This window comes from Dicentrarchus labrax, unplaced genomic scaffold, assembly GCF_905237075.1.
Source record: "Dicentrarchus labrax unplaced genomic scaffold, dlabrax2021, whole genome shotgun sequence".
NCBI lineage: Eukaryota > Metazoa > Chordata > Actinopteri > Moronidae > Dicentrarchus > Dicentrarchus labrax.
Window position 1 is genome coordinate 15,707,789 of NW_026136720.1, and position 24,605 is coordinate 15,732,393.

General features: G+C 40.4%; 1 protein-coding gene across 17 annotated transcripts in view; it reads left to right on the forward strand.

Moving 5' to 3' along the window:
* The window catches only part of tjp1b (tight junction protein 1b), a 64,636-nt gene that overhangs the window by 17,449 nt on the left and 22,582 nt on the right, over positions 1 to 24,605 (forward strand). For 12 of the 17 annotated variants that reach the window (XM_051383059.1, XM_051383058.1, XM_051383063.1 and 9 more), the window contains one exon: positions 1,080 to 1,221. In XM_051383059.1, coding sequence (XP_051239019.1) covers positions 1,080 to 1,221 — 142 coding nt within the window. Of the gene's footprint in view, positions 1 to 1,079; positions 1,222 to 13,626; positions 13,853 to 14,194; positions 14,233 to 21,092; positions 21,114 to 24,605 lie in introns of those variants that run through there. The other 5 variants (XM_051383073.1, XM_051383070.1, XM_051383069.1 and 2 more) reach the window with 5 other exon arrangements.

Genomic DNA, 24,605 nt, shown 5'->3' on the forward strand with positions numbered 1-24,605 from the left:
CAACAATTCAAAGCCCAGTTGTCCAGTTCATAATGATATTAAATACATCGATGCAGATGATCCTTAACAATTGAAAAGCTAGAACCAACCAGACAAAAATGGTGCCAACTACTCCAACTAGTAATGTAGTAGATATAATGGTACCACCTTTTAATGGGACACCCTTTCTAAAGACGGTTATTAGTTGTAACTAATAGCCTTTTTCATAGTTAATAACTCATCTCTTATTATATATTATTGGTTATAAGCCATTAATAAGAATTACTTTCAGGTTGCCAGCTGCTGTTCCTCCTTCCTCGTAAATAAGTTAATTACTTACTTGGTGGAAAAACCTGCATAATTAATAATTGGGAAAAAATCAATTTATTACCAGATTTGTTATCCATTAATTTATTTTTTATCCATTAATTAGGCAGTTAGTTGCCTATAAACAATGTATAAGGGGTGCCTTATGGAAAAGTGGTACCAAATATAATAATATAGGAGATAGATGTGGCAGATCTCAAAAATAATCCTGTTCTAGATGGACTGATAAACTAAATTCTCTGTTCAGTTCAGCTTCATTCATCCTTATGTGGACAAACAGCACATTACACAGAAATTAAGCAACAAACATTGGGAACACAAAGGAAATGATGGTGGTCAGCAGGGTTCCAGCCGTGCTGCTTAAGTATGTCATTTGTGAAGGGTAAAACATTTCCTGAGAGTACTGGTGATAGGTCAGCCAAGTGTGCCTCCTCCCCATATCTCACCATGACCCAGCTACAGTTTGGCTGGTGTGGCCCACAGAGCTGCACAGGCCCTCTGTGTCTGAAGCTGTAGTGCTTCCTGAGCTCACACCAGCTCCCCTACAGGGCTTCTGTGACATTAAATCCAATTATAGATTTCTTTAAATGCCATTTTATCCAGCAGGGGACTGTGGCCTTTGCAGCAAGGAACGTGACCACTGTTCTTCCTCCTCTTTTTTGGTCTTCCCTGTGGCACTTTGTCCTGCTGTGATACAACAATGCTGGATGTGTACTTACTTGCCCTGATGTAGCACTGTTGTTTTTCTTTGTCCTCCTCCGTGCTGACCCCAGGATACACCCCAGCCCGACCGCTGGCTCCATCACAGCAGCCTCCTCAGTGAGCACCATTCAGGGCAAACCATCACTCCGCCGCATCAAGGGCCGCATTCACAGGAGCAAGAGTCTGGACAGCATCGATCTCCTTGACTCCAATGTAAGTAAACTGACTCAAAGGCAAACACAATGCATTAATGAGTTGTATCAGCAAACACACACTGTAATGAAAGACCAAAATGTACAAAACCAACACATCAGCAACCTGACATTAGAAAGATCTGGTTATGAATGAAAGGCCATAGTACTGATAGATTTGAGTCCTACTGGAATTCTGCAGCTGTTGTGCAGTAATGAATAATTAATAATTCTGCAGGACTATTTTTTACTCTCTGTATGTGATTAGAGCGTGACTGAAAGAAAATTAAAATGAAAGAAAATGTATCTAATCATACAGAAAATCATACACATACAAAATATTGCACAAAGCACATAACGGCAAAAACATAAAATCAGTGAGATAAACAGCACACAATGACAAAATATTATCATTAAATATCACTTAAAGAAGAGATGCAGCATATATGGGATTGTCACCAGGGACCCGTTGCACAAAAGTGATTTGCAAGCGCTGCTTGCACACAGATGGCAAGTGTTGGCTGAGTCACTTTTCACAATTGATCGTCTCTCACAATTTGAAGATAATCTAGAAAGTCCTACGGGGCTCATGCATGAGCTGCAAGCGTGGGGTTTTTTGCTTTGATTAGTGAAATGTATCTAAATGACAGGAATAGGAAAATAATGTTGCAAATTCTGTGAAACAAATCCCAGATTCACATTTACCATTTAGAGGTAATGATGGCAAAGGATTAATTTGTTGTCAGCATTATTGAAGCAGACCTGGAATTGTTTTCTTGCACCAGAAATATTATCTACATTAGGATTATAGGAACTGGGTATCTGCAGTTAAAGGAATTTTTCAATATTCTGGAAAATATGATTGTTTTTCTCAGTCTGTCCACTGAAAATGAAGCAATAGTCAGCAGTTTGTAAGTTACCAAAAAGACTGGAAACGGGGAAACAGGCAGTGTAAAAACAACATGTGGTTTTACACATTTATTTTTGTACAGAACAAATGAGATATAATGTGTAAATTGTTTAACTTTAGAGGTGGCTGAAGGCAGATTTTGTCACCTTTGATATGGCTTCATATCAGAAACGTGAAGTGGTATTAATGTTCTCATAAAGCTCAGCAACAATGTGAGCAAGTGTATTTCCCAAGATATCAAACCGTTCCTTTAATGTGAGACACAAAGGTGTTTACTTACTCACTGCAGAATTTGTGATTTAATCTGTTTTGATTTTGACTACCCAGCCATATAATCTTATAATCCGTTCTTAGATGAAAAAAGATTTTAAAAAAACGTAAAAGAGACTAATGAACTTTTGCATTCATCAGCAGCCATGAATAACAACTGCCATTTCTACACTTGTGAATGTATTAAATAATAACTGTTCAGATTCGAGATTCATTATTTTATGCATATTTCATTCATAGACACACACACACACACACACACACACACACACACACACACACACACACACACACACACACACACACACACATATATATTTCATCCATATTCACATTCAGAAAATGAAATATCTTTGGTTGAGTGTTTTTCGATACAAAAGGAATATTAATTCACAAAGTTGTGTTTTAAATTTAGAGGTCTAATGTGCATAAATCAAAGCAGACACTATCGAAACACACACATGTACTTTGTTGTTTCCAGACAGAGCAGTAGACTGCTGGAGGGCCTCCGCCTCAGGGGAATTATATTGTGTTGACAGCTCAGCTATGACCTGACTGTGAATTCAGCTTAAACGCACCATCTCATTACAGGATATCACAAAACCATAGAGCAGGTTGAAATATAGATATGTAGATAAGTATTGGTCAGTAAATGTAGCATAGGCTTTTGTAAGAGCATAGCTGCCTCTAAGATACATATCACATTTATTGTTACCCCCTGTGTTAGTACTCAAATCTCAGTTTAGTGGTGCTGTGTCAATTAGGATGCATCCTCTATGCACCACGGATATCTCTACCAATTTGTGTGCCAGTCTGTTCAGTAGATGTTGGGATATTTCACTAAATAAGTGAAAAGCTGGACCTGCTGGTGTCACTGGAAGAAATCTACTATTTGTTGAAATACAGTATTTCACAGAAAGGAAAAAACATCAACCTGTTGGTGGTGATAGATAAAAAGTCCTTATTAAAGGATTCATCTTCTGGATTATTGAGTGTGTACAAAGTTTCATGGCAATCCATCCAACAGCAGCTGAAATATTTCTGTCTGATCCAAAGTGGTGAACTGACATGCAAGTAGCATGGCTAAAAGCAATTTGATAAAAGGTATCAGTCATTTAACCTGACTGCGCAGGTGGTTTGTTACACAGAACCATATTGGGAAGTCGTTGTTGGAAACTGTCTGGACAAAGACTCGGCAGGTGATTGGATGAACCATCTATCACCGCCTATCGCGGCTGAACTTCAACCAGTCAGATGAACAGCTATATAACGTAGTCAAACTCTTACTGACGCCAGTGAAGAGTGAAAACTCTCTCTCATCTAAAAATGCATTCAGTGCAATTCTTTGCTCTTCTTTCAATAAAGAAAAACTTCAGTTCAACTGATGCTAGCAGCATCTATGATAACCTCTGTGGGAGCTTCTCATACTGGCCACAAACGCATAGTTTGAAGCCTGGGAAGATGGATTCTTGCATGATTTTGTGATCTCGCGAGCTGCCTTCCAAGGTTATCATTCATTTTCTCTGTCAAAAAATGTCATGTTTGATTGAACAATAGACCTATATTTAAAAAGTAATTACAAAATCATCATTCAGTTCCCATTTAGTAAACCTGACTGAAATGTTGGATGTGGATGCTTTTAGGCTGTGATTGACAGATTAGTGGTGGCCTTGATTTTGAGCCATACAAAACAAACATAAGCCTTCATCTGAATGGAAAAAGGCAGAGTAGTGTCACTGTATCCTCATATCCTGCCCTGCTCTGTAAGTCATATAGAGAGTGACTTACCACATCACTGTCATTTGTCTTTATGGCCTGCCACTCGGAGGACGCTTCAAACTGCTCTAGAGGCCACTATCTCACCAGAGACTGAGAGCTCAGCTAAGGGCTCCTGGCCTTTCCCCGGTATATTTCTTTTGTACGGGCTGTGTGTGCACTAGAGGAAAACTTGCTGACTTTGCCCAAACTCAAATGCAGCTGATGGAAGTAACGGTCCGCCTTACAGTGAGTGATGAGACTGCAGGATGCTGAGCAGAGGAGCAGTTTCCATTGCATCCTACTAAAATGTCACAACAGACACAACACTGCCTCTGAGCCGTTGGATGATCTGCAGTCGTTAATAAAAATCTCGCCTGATTGGCTGTTTCAACAAAAAACTGAAGATATTAATCAACTGAGTGTATGAATTTAGGTCCATAACTATCATTGCCCATCAGCGTAGAGCTTAATAATCAATAGTAGTTAAGACTTTGTTTATATCGATTGCTGCTTTTGATTGCTTTTCTCTCTTGATAGTCAGGGGAGGACTCTGGCCTCTGGCCCACACCCGCTGTCATTTGTGTTGGCAAGCAGCACACTTGTTCACAGAAAGCTTGAATCAGATTTTAGTGCTAAGGCTGCAGAAAGCACAACAGAGTTGGAGAGGGGGGGAACTACAGTCTTCTATGCACCCGATGCCTTTGTGTATATAGCAGGAGTTATTTTTCTGAGCTCATCAACAACACCTTGTCCCATTTCAAAGCAGCAGCGTTTACAGTATTTCTTAGTGCTTCAGGGAGATGCATCAGTCCATCTGTTCTAGCATTACACAAAATCTTATTCTCTTTATTATTTACACCGCTAATCTGTGTCCAGCCACTTAATGACTTGTATTTGTTGCTCTATAAAAGACAGCCTCAGGATTTATGATAATAAATAGTAAACTGTCACCTTTTCCAGGGTATATGCCATCTTCGCTGTGTGTCTCTTTGTATGGATCAATGTTGATTCTGAATGTGCAGCTTATTCTTTTGTGCGTTATATTTCATCATGACAAAGGGAAAAACATCTTTTACAGGCACGAAACCTACTGTGCATCCCTGGTTCAGTTTGGATGCTAAACTGAGGCTGCTGTTTCTGTTTCATGTGTCTTGATTTTAGGAAAGATTTGTTTTTAATGCAGTATTTTTCCTGCCCTCTCAGCTGTTTGGAAAATGTGAAAGGAATGTTTGCTGCAGAGGCTATAACCAGGTGAGTTGCAGAGAAACTAAGAGTGTATCAGCAGGAGCAGATGCTACTAAGCCGAGATGAAAAGCGCAATTAAATTAATTACTCCTTAACAGATCAGGATCAGTCACCAACTGGGCCTTGAGCTTTGCCTTGGTCAAAGTCTTAATCTCTTATTAGTTCTGCTTGCCCCGTCCAGCTTCTAAAATCCCATCCTTGGCTGCAGTCTGCCGTGGACAGAGGCACTCCCCCCTAACCAGCACCAAAAAAAGCCCCAGCGTAAGCATTTATTCTCTGCTCAGTCTTCGGAAAGTGCTGCAGATGCATTTACGTAGAGAGCAACTGCAGCTGAATTAACCAATCTGCATATTCAGGGCCTGTTAGAGGGAGATTGTTCCCGTGTGATGAAGGCTTGGAGGTGCACAAGGGTGGAAGCAGAGGGCTGGACCTGAGTGAGACACACCACAACGGCTGTGGAAAGAGACGGGGGAGGGTGGAGGAGAGCGTGGCGGGTGGGCGCAGGAGATTTATCACGACTAACACTGTAGGAGGCCTTATTGGAAGGAGGAGAAGGGGGGACGATGGGAGGCAACGTGATTGGGGCAGCAACTGATTTTCTCTAGGTGAGACAGGTCTATTATGTAAGACAGAGTCAAATGGATGAATTTTTCTTTGTCCTTTGGTTAAGCACTGGGGGATGGTTGGAGGTGATGAAGGGGGTTTGTATGTGACACTAAGGAGGAGCTGGCCATGTATGGTGTGTGTGAAGGTTGCATGTGTGGTCCCACAGGCTGAGGCGATGGCAGATGTTTGGTGTCTTTCTCGAGGCTGTGACTCAGGAGCAAGGTCTGCCTATGTGTCCTCTGATGGGACATATGGCAGGTCACTGTAGGCACTATGAATCTAGTACCATTATGTCACACATCTTGTAGCAATATGTTGACTTTACACCCTCTGCAGCAGTGATGTGTCACAAATACACTACTTGTTTTTAAAATTACAGCATTTTACAAAAAAATATATAAAACTGAATGTTAAATGTGCATTTATTTCTATATAACGTGTGATCAGTAAGTGTCTTCCATGGTTATTGTTCAGTTTGATAGTCTGTCCTTAACCCAAGATGCCCTAAAATGGATTTGTGTAGTTCTCAGCAACACAATTGGATCAAAATACCCTCTAGTTCATTTCTGATGGATGCTGGGTGAAGATTATAAACAGCAGAGACCTCGCTTGTCAGCGGAAGATTTGAAGAAAATGACTCGTGCTTCTGAATTGTTTTTATGGTCGGGCTTGTGTCCCTCATCTACAACAAATCATTTAAAGAGAGAAGACCCAAACCCACATAAATCCCAACAACTCTATTGACTTTCCCGCATGATTTATGTCACGATGAGAGACCTGGACAGTAAGCACCATCAGCAGCTGGCGATGAGTGAAAATGTAGCACTAAAACCAACATACAACATTTTCCATTCCAAAAATACAGTCTGCATCTATTAATACCACAATAACCAGCCTTCATTATAATTTTGGCATATTTTCAAGGAGGGCTTGATGTTCATGTCATTCCCTCCGTTTAAGCACTTGAGCATGGGGTCAAGTGAAGGACAACCAGCAGGATGATGTAATGTTTGTAGAAATCAAGATGGTGGCCATGGTGGGGAAGTCAAGCATTTAGAATGAAACACTGGGAAGGTTGTCCTAAGACAAGTTCATCAATCACAGGGTTTGATGTTCTGTGGACGCTCTGTAGATTACATTGTCTATTGATTGATTATCCCGAGATAAACACATACTGTTTTTCTGGAGGCGACATTTTGTATTTGTCTAATGCAACTAAAATTTGATTTTACAGGCAGCAGATATGCTTTGGATTAGCAACCAATCTTTGTTTTCATTATCTGTTAATCTGGTGATTACTTTTTATTTTATTTTTTTTTGGATTTGTGTAGCTTTTTGCCCTTTAATTGATCACATGCAGCAAAGGGCCACAGGTCGAACTCAAACCCATGGCTTTTGCAGTAAGGATTCAATCTTAGTAGATGGGGCGCTAGCACCACCAGGTGAGCTGCAAGGACGCCCCAATCTGGTGATTACATTTTCAATTAACTGATTCATCATTTAATCTGTAAAATGTTGGAAAATTTAAAAAGTGAATTCTAATACTGGTTCAAACAGTGTGAGATTTAACATCCCACAAAACAATAAAGCAGTATTTATGTTCAAAGAAAAAGACAAAAATATTAAATAAAAAGCTTTTTTATTTTTATTTATCACATAAAGCCAAAATATATTTTTCTGGACCTGCTGGTGTCATTAGAAGAAATCTACTATTTGTTGAAATACAGTATTTCACAGAAAGGAAAAAAACGTTTCTTCTTTTTTTTTTGAATGAACGAAAGGAAGAAGTGTGTGTACATTTTGTGTATTTAGAATAGTGTGTATCTGCTGTGTTAGTAGTGTGTGTGTGTGTGTGTGTGTGTGTGTGTGTGTGTGAGTGTTTGTATCCCGCAGCCTGCTGTGTTGTTGGACATGTAGGATGTGTGTTGATGCCCAGGGAGGCACCATATGCTGTTTAGACTCAGGAGCGTCCCATCACGGTGGACCCGTGGGTGAACAACCCCAGCTCCTTCTTGTGTCTCCCTCCATCAGCTCACACGTGCATCATCAGCCAGCAGGGGTTGAAATCACGCTGATCCACTCTCCTCACGCTTGTTTTCATGCCACCTTGGATAATAATCTCCATATACATATCCTCTTGCAAGGCTCTAGACAAGTCATGCTTGACGCAGATAGATAGAGTTCAGCTCAAGTCCTGCAGAGGGCAGAGTTTTACTACCTAAATGTACAGGAACACAGTGAAACGTTCATGTTTGCATAGCTGATGCAAGAGAAAAAGGAGGGGTTGGGTGTCCAGTTGAGATGCAGGTTTTGGTTGAAGGTTTACATTTTTGTATGTGGAGATACAAGAGTGCAACCCCTAGAATGGGAAGAGTTTTGAGGACGATCGATGCTCATGTGGTTGGTGAAGTCAAGCAGCCTCTCATGGTTTCTTCTGTTAAAAGAAGATGTTTGATATTTTCCTCATTGGATTTATCAATGAGTCAACCTGTAGTGGTAAAATTTTATTTCCAGTTGAAGTGAGAAGTGGTAGAGATTTATAGTAATGTCAGTTCAATTTCAATTCAATATTGTTAACAAAGACAATATTCCCAAAACATAAATAAAAGAGATTAGAAAGAAAAAGTTAAATTCATAAAATCCAGAAGAATATTAGAAAACAATGAACACTAGCTCTGTGTGTGTGTTTGTAAGTGTGTGTGTGTGTGTGTGTGTGTGTTAAAGTTGATGTGTGTACATATATGTGTTGTGTGTGTGTGTGTGTGTGTGTGTGTGTGTGTGTGTGTGTATGACTTCTTTCCGCAGTGCGGTAAATTACCCCAGGGTGATTTTTCTCCCTTTTTCTTTCCTGTCTCTGTTGCCCCCATCACCTGCCCTCCACAATACCCCTTCGGTCTGATCCGAAGGGAGCGCCTGATCCCACACCACCAAGGCCTCTAATTGCTTTACTCTCATCCTGAGCGAGGTTGCTCTCTTGGGGAAAAGCCATGAATAGACAACCTCTTATGAATCTAAATTAATTTAAAGGTCTGCTTGATGGAAGGTAATTTTAAAAAACCACTTCATTAATATGTAACTGGTGGTTCACATCAGGGGTCACACTCTGGTTGTTATTGTATTTTGTATGATACAATTTGAACAACATTATAGATTTCAGACAAGTGAGTCTCCCTGGCTTTATACTACCATTTCTGGTTAATTAACATAGATAATTAATCTACTATCGCCATTTCCAGCTTTCTGTGAGGTCACAATTGGATTGATCAGGATCCTGCTGCTTCAAACGTTCAGCTTCATGGTTAGCACTACAATCTGTGATCTGGTGTTCAAAAGCAAAATAATTCAACTCACCATACACACATCCACATTAACTGATTGGAATTGTTCGTTTTTATTAGCATTAGCGCTCCCCTCCTGGGATAGGCATACTTAGGTGATTGCTTCTTTGCAACTGTACATGATGCTGTAGTTTGATCCAGAGAGGATTTGGATGTTGGTGGCCTGTTGTCACATGATCCGTCGGGCCGGGGATGTGAGGTCATTTCATGTCACCTGATATGTCTGAGCTCTCAGCTGTTGGTGGGAAAAATGAGATGGAGATTATAGGATCATTTGGGAGATCTTGTAAAATATGTATTTCCTCCCTGTACATGGGTTCTGATTTTAGCTTTGAAATGTATGAATCATTAAATCCAGATTTGTGCTTTGTCAATCACATCCTGTATGTTCACAGTGTCAGATGGTGTTTCAGTGCCTGTAGCTCAACACCATTATGTCACTTTTAAATAAGACACTTTACTGGAATAACATTTTTGACACAATGCAATTATATACATAAATGCAAGCACAAGTTTTTTCCCACAAATTTATGTAGTGTGCACACATATGAGACTGAGATAATTTGGATATTGTGAACACCTTACACTGGTAATTTTGAATTTGAACATTTATACTAATTTAGTTATTTCAATGCAGCATTTCCACTGCAGCCAGCGTAACACAAGAAACATGCATCTCCTGGCAGTCAGTTCATAATAACATTGTTATTAAAATATATAAAATATTAATATTAATTTGAACTACAAGGAGGCAAACCACACAGAACAAAATGAGTCATCTGCAAAATCTGTGGTTTAATTGCTTTAGTTGGCCCTCACATAAAAGCTGAGTACACAAAAGCCAAAAGAGCAAAGCCAGCTGCATCATTATCATCAAAACTGATATCTGTATTCTGATGCAGAATCTAAATGTGACACAGTAAAGATGACATATTTCTTTTTCTGTGAGACAGGCGTCACAATCACATACTGTACGATCAGTTGCTGAAAACGCTGGACAGACATCAGGAGGCTGCAGCTAAACTCTCTCGCCTGCATGTTTCAGCTGCATTTTACTGCTGTACATCCTCAACTCTGCTTCACAGAGGTCACACTTCATTCTTCCATAAAGCACCTTTTGATAAGTGTTTTTTTTTTAACTGCCGACTTTACAAGATACCTCTTGCTTGCTAGATCACGGACCCCTGTCTCTTTCTTCAGTTGTGAATGTGCTGCACCACGTAAGGTGTTATGAAACCTCGAGTACCGAATTTCTGTCCTGAACTAATGGGTTGGCTGTCAAGTCAGTGTTCTGCTTTTTCATGCTAGAGGTCAGTGATACTGACAGAGGACAACCCAGAAATCACAGAAATACAAGCCTTTGTACGGAAGCCAGCTCACTCCATTATGAGATTACATTGATGTACACCAATTTGTAAAACAAAAAGATTGGATAACAAGATAAGAAGCACGAAGTTTTGAGTATCATCTTGTAGCTTTGGCAACATGGTGTCACATAATATCATCTTTTCTCTCTCACAGCGCTATTGGACAAATGCATTTATTTGCTTCTACTGCAGTGCTATGTTTAACGTCTGTCATGTCATTTGATAGCTGCAGTCATTAAAGCTCACAGATAGCCCAGCCAACCTTTGCTTAGTAGGCTGTTTTTCTGACCTGTGCAGCTGAGAGGTGACTCACTCACCGTCGGAGGCAGTGCACTCTAAAAGCCAACCTGCTGTGAATTTCTAATTTGCTTTTCCACTCGTGTGATTTGTTCCTGCAGTCATACTCTGGTTCGGATCCTGTCTGTGTGTCTGAATGTGCTGATGGGAGAGAGGGGCCTGCATAATTCTGTTGCACGGCTTGTGAAACTCCCTCTGTGCTGTGGTGGAGCCAGTGATGCAAACACTGTTGTAGCATTAACAGAGGGTATTTGAAGGGCTTCAACGGAGATACATTAAGCAGCATAAGCTCACATCAAAACCAATTTAATCAGAAAAGTTTACATTCATGCATCCCCCAGAGGGAGTTTTGATAGCTTGATTACATTTTTCTGCTTCACTACTTTAGCTAATAGTGTAACGCATGATGATAACTAATGATGACAATTACCATCATCTGACAATCATTCATGCTCAGTGACATATTCCAACATATTGCCAAAGGTTTGTCTGTTATTACCCTCAATGGCCACTCAACAAAACGCAGAGGTGGAGGTTTCAGATGCAGTGCCTGTTTTTTAAAGGAGTTTCCTTATTCCTGTGTGTGTGACTGCTATTCATCATATTTAGTTTTTCCACAGGATACATATGACTGCCCTTGTTTATCTAATTCTTATGACCTTGGCCAACTCGCATTCTTCTATTCAAGATGCCCCCACCCCCCCCCACCCCTCCACTCCTCTTCTCCTGCCGATCCTCCAATGGAATCTGCGGCAAGGCTCCTTACGTCAGCAACATTGCAGGACCTCTGTGCTCCTCCGGCATTATATTCAGCCCCTATCTTCTCCTGCACTCATTAGTGCCAGAGGCAGAGGTGACAAGAACGGTCACACAATCTCAAAGTGATAAAATGCAGAAACACAGAAGGTGCTGCAGAGAATTAGGTACTTCTGGAAAAGCCAGCACGAAAAAACTAAAGTGCATGCGATAGAGTCTTAAGAGTGGGGTTTGGTGCAGTGCACAATTTACATTCTACTGTATATTGATTAAATCTGTATACCCCATGGGAAGGAGTATTGAGCATCGTGACTGTAGGGTGGATTTTAGTTCTATCCTCTGCATTTTAAATGGCTTTATGCAGCATGTCATCTTAAGTAGCCTACCTCAGCTTTCCCTGTAAAGAGTTTATGTTTGCTGTCGTTAAAAGTGATTTCTTTTAACATTCGAAAAACAATATAAAATCACATATCTTCCACATTAAGGGCCTCTAATCTTCATCTTTCATCACGTATTTTGCAGAAAGCTCCTTGTACTTGTCCGGTAAGGATGCCTAATCAATCTAACCACTCCTTTTTTTTAAAACTGTATCTGTATCAAATCAATAATGAAGCCTACTTAAGGTGAGATCGTTGTCTCGTATTCTTTCTTTTACAGTGGAATATAGATAATATGAATCTGGATATTAAGTTCTGGGTGTATAGTTAATAAACAACCGGATATCAATCTTGCTGCTGAATGTTTATATAACTGATACTGCTCAGCAATTGGTCCATTTACATATTACATTTAAATTATAATATAACGAAGCATTGGAAACGAACTCTCTTTAGGAGCCTGAAGACAACTTAGCTTCACTTCACTGTAGCTTTCAATTGTTTTTTCATCCTCAAACCTTTTTAATATTTCTCCCTTTGATCAGGATGCTTGTTAAAAGCTCTTTAATGATCAAATGTAACTCCTTATCTCACATGTTGCAAAGGCAAAGTGTACAATGCTCTGTGTGCACAAAGGCCTGTTTGGCTGACTGCAGCCGACCTCTACAAGTGGTGCAATAAGGGAAATAATATTACCAGGAAAAGGAAGTTATTTTGGTAGGCCATACAAAGTTCAAACACAGGTATTATTTTAAACTGGTACACTGGGTTGTACCAGTTTGAGTCTTCCCACATTGCCTCGCTGCAGTACGAAGTTATCTCAGCTGACTCTCTGAGAGAAGTTCTTATATGAAATTGTTGGACCTAAATAAATTCAGAATTCATTTTCAGATTTATCTGTCAACCTAAGGTGTTTTTGTAGAGGGTAAAACGGGCTAATGACCCCCTTTTAGTAGCCAAACAGACCATATACTTATCCACTATTTATTAAAACAGTTTGATCGAATTGTTAGTCAAAACAAATAATAGCCTACAAATAATAGCGTTGTAATATTCGTATAATAATGAATAAATAATATTCAAAAAAAATTATTATAATGACATAATGATATGGATGATACATGTATTAGCTAATAATAATTACATTTATTTTTTTTAGTAATGGTGGTTTTTCCTCATTAATTGCTGTGAAACAGAGGTTGAAAGCAGTCCATATATAAATATATATATAAATATAAATATATAATGGGAGCTGATGAAGCCTCCTCCTCATCGACGACCGTCTGTTCTCACGCTGGAATGGCGTTTGATGTTGTTGGATAGCTGCTGCTGATGCTGCTGCAGCGGCTCCTGCTGCTGCTGCTGCTGCTGTGGACAGCCTCTCTGCATCCCTGCTCCAACCTCCCCGCCTCCTCCTCCTCCTCCTCCTCCTCCCAACCCACCCCCTTTCTCTCCCTCCCCTCCTCCCCCGCGGACAAACCGGAATGGTTTCTTCCAGGCGAACCTGTCACTGTCACCGCGGCGGTGACGGCAGCCGAAGTGTGGGAGCAGAGGGGGGGAGAAGGAAGGCTTCATCCACTGCCTGCCATTGCAGTGCGGCGGCTGCTGCTCTGGAGCCACACCAGGAAAGACCTTTCCATCCCTTTTTTTCTTGTAAGATTTTCCACAAGCACGCCGTTGAGGATCCATTGCGTTTGCGAAGGTGAATGGGGGTTCTCTTGATTTATCCGTGAGTACGTTGTTTTGGGGGGGTGGTGGTCGGGAGTGGGGGGGGGTATATTTCGCTCCAGCCGCAGGAGCTGACTGGATGTGTGTGTCCCCCCCCCTGCGGATACGAGCGAGCGATAACGGTACAAGTCGAGGTAACTTCGCTGCTAGCAAACTGCATCTACGCGCTATGCTAAGCAGTTAGCTATAGTTGCCCCCAACATGCTAACGTTATCTTCTCATTGAATGCATGAGTAACGATGTCCATTGTGCTATTTATTTATTTATTTTTACTCGCGGAGCTCTTGCATAAGCGATATTACTGAGTCAGTAAATGCCCAGCGGTCGAGCTGTCATCGGGGCGGACTGCTTGTTCCCACGTCAAGTGCACGGAGCGTCCAGGTAACGTTAGCTAGGATGAGCTAGCCTAGCTGCTGGAACAAAATGTCGGCCAGCTTTGGGGGGTTGATTCCGACCAAGAGGGTGTTAGAGGGGGCACAAGATACACTGAGTGTCAAGGCTTCAGGAGGCAGTGAGGGAGGGGGTATCGTGAGGTCAGCTGCCAGAAATACGACATCCGTTCTGTAAATTAAAAGGGAAGGTCATCTCGTTGTTTTGATGGTCCGCTCGTTCAGAACCGAACCGGCTCTCTGGTGGAGCTAGGTAGCAGGTGGCTAACGTTAGCTTGTGAGCTGGCTTTAGTTTTGGTGACACTGAAATATCTGCCTTGTCTCTAAATTACGTTTTAACCAGCTGTCATAATAATGTCATGTCAGCTGTGTGTGTGTGTGTGTGTGAGGGGGGCGGGGAGGGTTACAGACGGAGTTGGGCTCAGCTAAACTAAACTAAACTAAACTAAACATCCCACTGTTTTCATTTCCATACCAACGGTTGCTAACATGAACTAATATCACCTGTTGAGCATTGATAAGGCTGGACAGTGTTGTTTATAGTGATTGTTATCGTTTGTTTAGTCCGCTTGCATTTGCAAAGTACTCTCTACAGTTTATATATAGATATATGTGTGTATATCTATATCTAATATATATATATATATGGATATATAGATAACCTGTATGGGACATGGTGGTACTCGACCAATTCTTATTTATCTGGTGTACAGTATTTATGATATTACACTATATAGGGCTGGAGGATTATAGAGAAAATTCTAAAGTCAGATGTAAAAGGGGCATTATTGGGGGGGGGGTTTGTTATCAAAATATTGTGATTTGGCCAGAATTTATTTGCTTCTAAAAGCTCCTTGAGAGATTAGTAACACAGATTACTGAACTAGTTTGACTGCCGTGGGAAATAAACAATGGAGGCCTCTAACTGGTTGACCAACATATCTCACGACTTCGGTTTTGATTACATATTGTTTCTAAGCATCACTAATAATGGCCAACATATCCTATCATCCAGGTTGTATCCACATGCTATGAGGTGTAGTAGAATTTAGCTGTAGTTAATTTATTGATTTAATAATGGAAAGCAGGCTTTGAATTAAAGGTAGCTCCCAAAAGACTATATAAAGCATACAGGGATATTAAATGTTTTCTGTAACAAGTGTAATTGGGCTAACATGTATAATCTGTCTCAGTCCATGACTTATGTCATCACTGGCCTCATGATAGTAATGTTAAATGAAGTGGGGGAGGTACAGTACAAGTGATATTGGTGGAAGCCATTGGATGGTGTCACTGCAAGATTAAACTGACTGATTTTTGAGTCATTCAGATGGCAGCGTTGTGCAGGGGATGTGAGACGAAGAGAATATCAAGCTGTTCAAGGGCAGCCATACATGTTGCCCTGTAAATCATGTTGCCCTAAGCTGTCATGGGGACAGCAGTCATCTGAGTCATTCTGGTTTTAGAAGGACAAATATATATGATATTTTGCCTACTAAAGTTGAAATTGACTGCAGTTTTGTTGTAGTGTGTGTATTTAGAAACTATCTGGAATAAGGGCCTTGCCCAGTTGCAGGTTATTAGTTAATAGACTGCATTACTGTGTGAGTATGGTGTGTTGACACATGGTGCACCTTGCAGAAACTAAATTATATTTTTAAACCATAGGTTTTTGTACATGGTAATGGCCAACCAAATGGCTTATTTTCTTGATATACATGAGATCAAAGTATATGGCTGTATATACCTCCTATGAAGTCATGGTCTCTGTGGAGAGAGGGTGTTGGAAAACAGTGCTGAAAACATGTTGTAAACATTGTTTCAGTGATAACCTAGAGGTGCCACTAGAATAAAAGGGAAAATGATTTAATGAGTGAGACTACACTATCATGAAGCAATATATCTCACCTTACACCATGGATTATTTTGTATAATTAGTATCATTCTGATATTTTCATCCACTGAGAGGTGTGACTTCAGATTGAGATGGACCTTGTTTCATCCTTCTTGAGCAGATTGATCTAATCCTCATTTTCAATTTAGGAGGGTTTTCTGCTCTGCATTGCAGCTCAGTTTAATCCCTTCTCCCTCAAACGTTACCGTGCATGTGCTTAAGTGTGGCTCTATTGGCACAAGATGAAATGCAACTGGTGCCATAGGAGAGTTTTATTTAATGTTACCATAAAACTAACACATCTCAGCATGAAGAGATCACATACTGTCATGTTGTTTTTTTGTGTTGTCTGTTTTTGTCTGCAGAACCAATTGTATCCATGCACTAAATATAATTCAAAAGTAAATTGTTCTACACATACTACTATGGCATTTTGTGGGTCAGGCTTTAAATATCTGTGGACTATCTTCTTTCGCTCCATACATATTTTGTGTGTTGTTGTGAAGTCAATTGATGGGTGCTGTTGACATTGGAAGGTCATTGCTCTGATACTTGGCTAAGCTAAGACTTCCTAGCAAACACCTCTTAATAATATGACATTAAAGTCCATATTCCCATAGTGCAGTTAGTCTCTATGTTAACAAATGGCCCATTTAGATTATAGTTATAGCTCCAGTTACACACAGGCTTGCTTATATAAATCAAGTCCACCATAAATCCCTATTTGAAAGGGGGCGTGGAATTATCAGGATGAAAAGGCTTTCTTTTTCCTCATCAATCACATTTCAGCATGAACCCCCTTTTTTTCCTCATAGTGCGGAAACATCCCTTATCATTACTGTTTTTCATAGGCTCCGTTGTCCTCGTTTCAATCACTGTGACGGAGAGGAGGCGGGGCGCAGGTCCGTGGCTCAGCTTATCAGCACATTCCTGCCCTCTTATGTGCTCTGTGTGGGGCACTGATAACTTCCATTGGGCTGATTGAGTTCAGGAGCTGATTTCCTGGTCCATGTGTTCAGAACACACCCAGGCTCTGGTTATGATCACTGACTCCCGCTGTGGAGCCTGGAAATAGACTTAAGATTGAGCCACTATCCCTGAGAGCGAGTATCAAAGGTTTGAATTCATTAATTTATTTAAATGTATGTTGTTTTGTGAGAAATGGTCTATAAATGTTTAAAACTCAAATCCTTTTTATGGTACCATGTATTACGACATATACAAATAGTCTGCTTGGAACAATAGTGTGTGTCTGATATATTCAAATCCTTTAAAAATGCATCTCTTTCTTCTACCTCATTAAAAATGAAAGAATCTATGAATATGCAGATTTCGTTCATTTCTAAAGTTTTCCTGCTGGACACAAGATGTCTCCTACTTCACTGTGAAGTCTCAGTGTTTGTGCACTGGTGACTTCATGTTTCTACATCACTCTTGTATAAGTTGCATACTGGACCAGGATTGACTTCCAAATGTGATGCACATTATGAATGTAACAATATATCACAAGACAGTTATTACAACACAAATATGTGAAGATTCAAATGAATGAGATAAAAAAAGAAATACTTTTTTTAACTTTATTTGGTCGACGTCCTACATCACTTACGTCTGTAGCTCTCAAGGCGCAAAGACATGGTGGCTGCAGGTGCCATGAATGCCGCGCCATGCCACGAATAATGACATTGCTTTGCAACTGCCCCCCTAGTGGACGAAAAATAAGATATTACGGGTTTAGTTTTTGATACTTTCTACCCAACATGAGTTGGACTGTGCTATAATATGTTATGACAAAAGGAAAGAGCATCAGCAATATAATATGTGACGTTGACGAAGCAAGATCTTCACCACATCGACACTGCAGCATCAGCATCAATATTATGACAGCTACTGTAATAGCAGGTAATGAGATGGTTTAAAACACAAATCTAAACTGAACACTTGTTAATTACAGTGTTGACAGTCCGCCTGCTGGCTTCCTCCAGTTTAGAAACCGAATCCCAATCACTGGCAACATTATCTTTCATGTAAAGCATCTTTGACAGTTTCATGAGGTATCTGTGTTCAAGCCATCAGACATATTTCCCTTTTTTAATGATCAATTATTACCTGGATTGGCTGTGAGACTCGTATTGCACTTTTTCTAGTCTTTTTTCCACAGAAAGGACCACTGTACACGTGGGATATAATTGTTAGACTATTTATTTAGAATAAAGAAACGTATACATGTCTAAAATGTAGATATAAAATGTGCATTGTTTAATAGAAATAAAAAAACAAGCAAATTGTTAAATTATCTAGTCACAATGTTTTAAAATGTGCTACAAATCAAATTTCAATGAATACGATACCCCTATTTGAAGTGACGACACAGTACTCGGAACACAACTAACCCAAAAGAAATGGCTACTGCGAAAGTTATCATGCCATAAACAGCAGCTTCTTCCCCTTAAGATTTCAAGTTATTGGACATAGAACTGTGGTTTATTTGTATGAGGAAAACATGTTTGGTGTTGTCAAACATTAAACCCTTACATGATAAACAAGTGTGTAAAAGAAGACCTAGTAGTAGCTGAACTGCTGACTCGTAGCAATTAGCAGCTCGGGTTGTCTAAATGCTTCTTTTGGCTGATGTAGAAATAATTTTTTTGGAGGCTGGTATGCAGAAGGTAGTGAAGAACTATGTGTGGAATCTGTCACCACTCCCAGGCTCTGCTCTGGGGGATGTAAATTTAACTCGTCCCCTTTGCCAGCGGGGTGTTTCTCAGGCTTGTCCAACTTGATCATAATCCTGACTGATACGTAGGATGTCATGGCCCACATGGCCTTGGTTTGGTGTAAGATCCCATGTTCTACCTGATGAATCTGGGCTAAATATTTGTGAAAATGTAAAATGCTTTTTGTTCTATTGAGTTCTGCTCAATCTTTAATGGTTCCCTTTGTCAGACTGTGATTTCAGTGTATCACTACCTTCTGTCACTGCATTTTGTGTATTTGTTGTATGTTTTCAGTGTGGCGCATTTTGTCTTTCACAGTCAAAAACAAATGTCTTAACAACCCATGTAAATCCATTCTCAGCTGAGTCACCCATTTACTTTATCTCGATGCACAGTGCATCCCCGTCAGTGGTTGCTGCTGGTTTACGTGCTCAAAGAGAACAGGACAAAGGCAGAGTATGCAAATTATGCCCTCACATAAAGCGCTATCTGGAGCAGTAACAGTCTCATAAATGTCAGGATTCTGATAAGAAACAATCGGTCTGTTACAGGCAGTAAGGGATGTTTAAGTGCATGAGATTGAGTAGATTTAGTCTGATTTTAAAATAAGGCTCCCTGAACTCGTTGTATGTACATGCAATCGAATGGAGTGCAATGTGAAATCTGACGTGGAAGTACAATAAAGTATGGTAGTTTCTGTGTTCTCACCTGTCCTCTCAACATGACCCGGAACAAAAGTTGCATTGTAAAGAGAAGGGTAGCATGAGCCTTTAATAACAACTGTGTACTGTGTATTTCCTGTTAGTGGTGAGCGAAAATGTAACGTCCTTCATAAGCAACGTCCTCGTTGTATGTGGTTGGCACGTACTGCAGATGCTTCAGGTTGCCTTAGGATAAATTCACGTTTGTGCAACCATGCAGTATGCTACTCTAGAAAACCCATACGTCTTTACAGTAATGAGATCAAATGATTCAGCTACTAAAACAAATATAAACACTTCTGACCAGTTGTCTTACTGTGTCCTGTAATTAGTGCTTGATTGGATGCAAACTACTAAGATGTTTTCCACATGATAGAACAGTGTCCTTAGCTCTGTTTTCCTTTTAGTTTCAAACTGCTCTGTAGTAAGCTATTGTCTGAAAAATGCCATTTTAGTGATTTTCACTTGATGAACCAGCATGTTCACGCATTCATTATAACATGGGCTGTAGAGTGTAATAATAAACATTTCCCAGAGGTAATATTAAGTGCAGGCTTATTGAAAGATATGCTAACAAAATAATTAAATTAATTTAGCTTTCTTGCAAAGTAAAAATTTAATCAAGAAATCTGTAGTAAATGGCTGTTAAACCGCCACTGTGCATCTGTTCTGATGGCAGCGTTTTCCTGAGCGACCTTCCTCATTGTACGTGGGATGTTACACAAGTATCACGTGCCTCTTGGCTTTCCTGTCAGCCAGCCTCCACCTCTCAGATTTCCCTCTCTGGACCTGTTAAATTTGTTTTTATTTTTATCTGCTTTATTAGCAACCTGTTCATTTTTAACAAAAGTCTGTGTTAGAGGTGAGATTTAATGGTGACTGTGTTTTTTCTTCAGCTGCAGTATAGAAGTATGATGTCCTCATGCGTTTATAATATAGTCAGTTTGATGGTCAGTCATCCTCTGTGCGATGTCACTGACATGATGAGCGTAATTTATGCATGCAATGCAGCACACCTGGGTAGGAGGGGCGTAATAATGCCCCCCCGCCCCATGGAAAGAGAATTGATGGATTCTGCTCTGGTTCAACACGGCAGCTCAGGGGTTAAGTCCGATACAGCAGTTTACACTGCGGATGGATGTTCGCTAGTACAGAGGAGTCCCATGCTGTAGCGGAACTGCAGATCCCACACAGATCGCTGCCAAACTAGAGGGGATTTGCTTCGATCCCATGAGCGTGTAAGGACAGAGTTGAAGGGAGGGATACATTTTGGAGAAAGATGTTGACAGAGGACACAGACCCGTGAGGGGAAGAGGAAGCATTAGGGCGTAGCTGTGGGGTGTGTTTCATAACCCCTCACCTGTTGTCGTAATTTCAGTTGTTGGAGAGCTAAGAAAAGCTTAAGGGAAGGAAGGTGGGGGCCAGTACCTCCTAGCACTGATTGGTGCGGTTATGCTCTGAAGCTGCTGAAGTGCGTCTGCAGGAATCTCCTGCTGGATTTACTGAAGGAGTAGCTAGAGATGCTTTTGTCTGTCCTCTGTAGTGACCAGGATGAACTGATGTAAGTACCTCTGATCTTCTCTGCGTCTAGTTTTATCTGAATACTTTAGGGATAAAGGGAGTGAGGTGGATGTCTGTTTTACTGTAGCCTTTAAATAATGCAAGTGTGCGTCTTTCATAGCTCTAATGGTTGGTAATTAAGTTTTATGTCAGAGTTAATAGAGTTCATCTCTAGACCTTATCAGACGCGCATTGCTGTATCTCTCCCGCTATCTCCCTTCTGTTAGAGATCCACAGTACAGTGTCTAACCATGTTGTATGTGCAGAGTGTCACTTGTCTCGTGGGACCTTCCGACTGGTGCTAAGGCATGGGCCCTCATTAGCATTTGAATATGTTCTCAGAGGCAGGGGAGTTTTAGCAGTTGTCAGCACTCCCCAGCACATCGTTTCCAATTTCTGAAGTGATCAATCATCTTATTCTACTTGTTTGCTGCTTCACTGCCAGCAGCCACAGCGGAGTGTGATCCTGTTGTTGTTTTCTGTCTTTGGCCGCAGTGCAACTTGCACAATGTACTGACAGTATCCTTGTTTAGACTTAGCAATTTGTTCATTGCTGGCATGCTAGACTTTGTGTCAGTGTCACTCCTGCTTTGATTTAATGGTTGTAAGTCAAATGAGATATGTTTCTGTTACTGCTGGAGGCTGAGCCACATTTAGCTTTATTGCTGCTCTTATGTGGGGACCCATCTGTAGTTGTACTGTGAAAGCTCATTTTGGGTACCAAATAAGGACACTCCAGTCACAAACAGATACTCTAAATAGAATGAAAATGTTGTGGTAATGGAAGATATGCATTATACCATTATCATGTTTTTATTAAATTATAATTTTTCCTAACTTGGTTGTATATTTCAGCTAATCAGCTAAATTCAGTCCTAAAAATGTCATTTTTGTGTAATGTGAGTATCCCAGCATCAACGTTAAGCATCCTTTCTTGTGATATGTGTTTAAAAAAACACATTTCAGTGCCCTGGCACTGTAATGGCTTTGTGAGAATGAGCTACCGCTCTTTGTTTTCCTCAGGCCTTACAGACAAATTCCACAAATGGGCACTAGAGAGAAGGTGGATGTATTTTCTATGCTGTATTGCATCATTTGTTTCAGTCAATCCATGGCATTTAATATAACAAGAGGTTATTAAATGTTCTCTAGTGTTCATTCTGCAAGTTTCCCTTAAATCACTCTGTTGCAGCATCACAACGGCAGAATTAATGAGAGCTATTTTTAGCTGCTCTAGTCCCAGAGCGGTCAAAATTGAATAAGGCTCTGCCTCACCCCCAAACCATACTACAGCACAAAATCTATTCTTTTAGTCCCACAATTGAACACCCCACCATATTGCCTCAGTTCCCTCTTCAGAAGAAATATGATTTTGTTTTTCTGAGAGAGTTGGGGAGCCAGTGCTGTTTAATTTTAATGATACTCCAAAATGAATACAAATACAAAAAATACAAAATGAAACACCATCTCAGCTTCCCTTCTCATGGGTCAGGTTAAGTTAGTATTGTGACGGCTTGTTGTATATTATTAGGACGGTGTCCAAGTGGAGATATTCTTCTACTTTTCTGGTTCAGGTTTGTACTTTACACCATGTATGAATTAGTGGGACCTGTATCACTACTTGTAACACAGCAAAGCAGGTGGGTTAGTGTGGGCTGTTTTGGTGGTAGCCACAGTATAGAGTCTGGAAATGGAAGAAAGAGGGCAGAGATGTGAGACATGGGTTGCAGTGCAAACCCAAAGATCCGCTCCTTTTTTACTATTTTACCAGCCAAATTGATATTTGGATTCGAAAGAACTGTCAAAAGACAGGCACCCTGCCAGAGTCGCTGGTAGACTTGCCAACAGTAGCCAAAAGTTGCTAATATTCAATTTTACTTACTTTACTGCCAGGTCACACGAGTACTTGTTTTGTCATTGCTCCATTTTATTTCACTGGCACATAGATAACTTGTTATTGGCTAGGAATGTCTGCCCCAAATAACAGTAATGTAGGCCGTATTAGTCAATTCAGATTAATTGTTAGTAGTCGTTTAAACAGAAAAACTTCACTTAACCACTAATTCCAGCTTCTCAGTTGTGAATATTTTTCTAATTTTGTAGTGATCTGTGATAGCTAAATGAATCTCCTTGTGCTTTAGACTGTTAGTGGACAAGACAATTTTAGTATGTCAAGGTCCTGGATGAATTTTTTTTTTCAGCTCTCCGAGCCAATGGAGGTCTTTTAGGATTAGTGCTGGAATGAGTAATTAATTATTTCATGTGTCAATTAACAGAAAATTAATCAGTTTTAATATTATTATAAACTGAATAATTTGGGGTTTTGGACCATAAACTGGATGACATTGACAAGGACCATGGGACAATGTGATGTCATTTTTCATTGATTTTCTGACATTTGGTAAACCAAATAATTAATAGAGAAAATGGTCTGCAGATTAATGGCTCACGAATAGTACCCGCATCTTTACATTTTTTAATTTACAGTAAATGATTTATCCTTTTTTTCGATTGATTTGTTGACGTGCTTTAATAGCTTATTCTGCCGAAGAATAAAACCACAGTGGGTTTACTGAATAATTGTGTCATTTACCATTTGTGACTCCACACAGTCCATTTTGACCACAGCTTTCCGGTCCTTTCTACACTCAGCTGTGCGATCCATCTGTGTTGTAGTGCTGGCTCCCAAGTTGCCGGGTTGTAATCCCCCAAGCATGACCCAACCGACGTGGTGTGTCTCCACTGTGGAGCGGCTGCCAGCCCTGATTCTGGCTTGTGGCATGAAGCTTCTGTTGGCACCAGTTGTGTGGCCATAAAGGGTTGTACACAACAGTTCCACAAGAACTCATCAGTCACTGGATGCTGACGCAACTTTAGGACAAATTGTACACAGGAGCAGCGCAGCATCGACTCAGATGTTTAATGTGTACTTGCCCTTTTTTTTAGATTAGTGTCTTTGGCTCAGATTAGGGCACTAAAATGGTGATTTGGTTGTGAGATTACACACAAAATGCTATGTGCAGAGTTTATTTACCTTTGTTAATTACTACAAAGAACAGCACTTTTGAGGTGTTCAAAAGAAATGTTTACACGTTTGTTTATGACAAATGTCAGGCCATTAGTGCAGACTGTGTATAGATGTACGTACAGCGACAAAAAAAAGCACTCACCTAAAATGTTAAAAAAGGCTTTAGTTTCTAAATTAATTCAGCTGTGTCTTTTTTTAAACCTCCCTCAGTTGAGAGGAACCTTCAGACACGGCCTGAAAATGTCAGGCCACTTGAACAACACCACACTGTTCCCCCTCTGTTACCAGAGCAACAAGCTCTGCAGGAGGAGAAAGCAAAATTACATCCCTTCAAAGTGAAAGGTGTGTGTGTGTGTGTGTGTGTGTGGTGTGTGTTGTGTGTGTTGTGTGTGTGGTGTGTGTGGTGTGTGTGTGTGTGTGTGAGAGAGAGAGACTGCAGGACCTTGCTAAATCATTTTTTCCTCT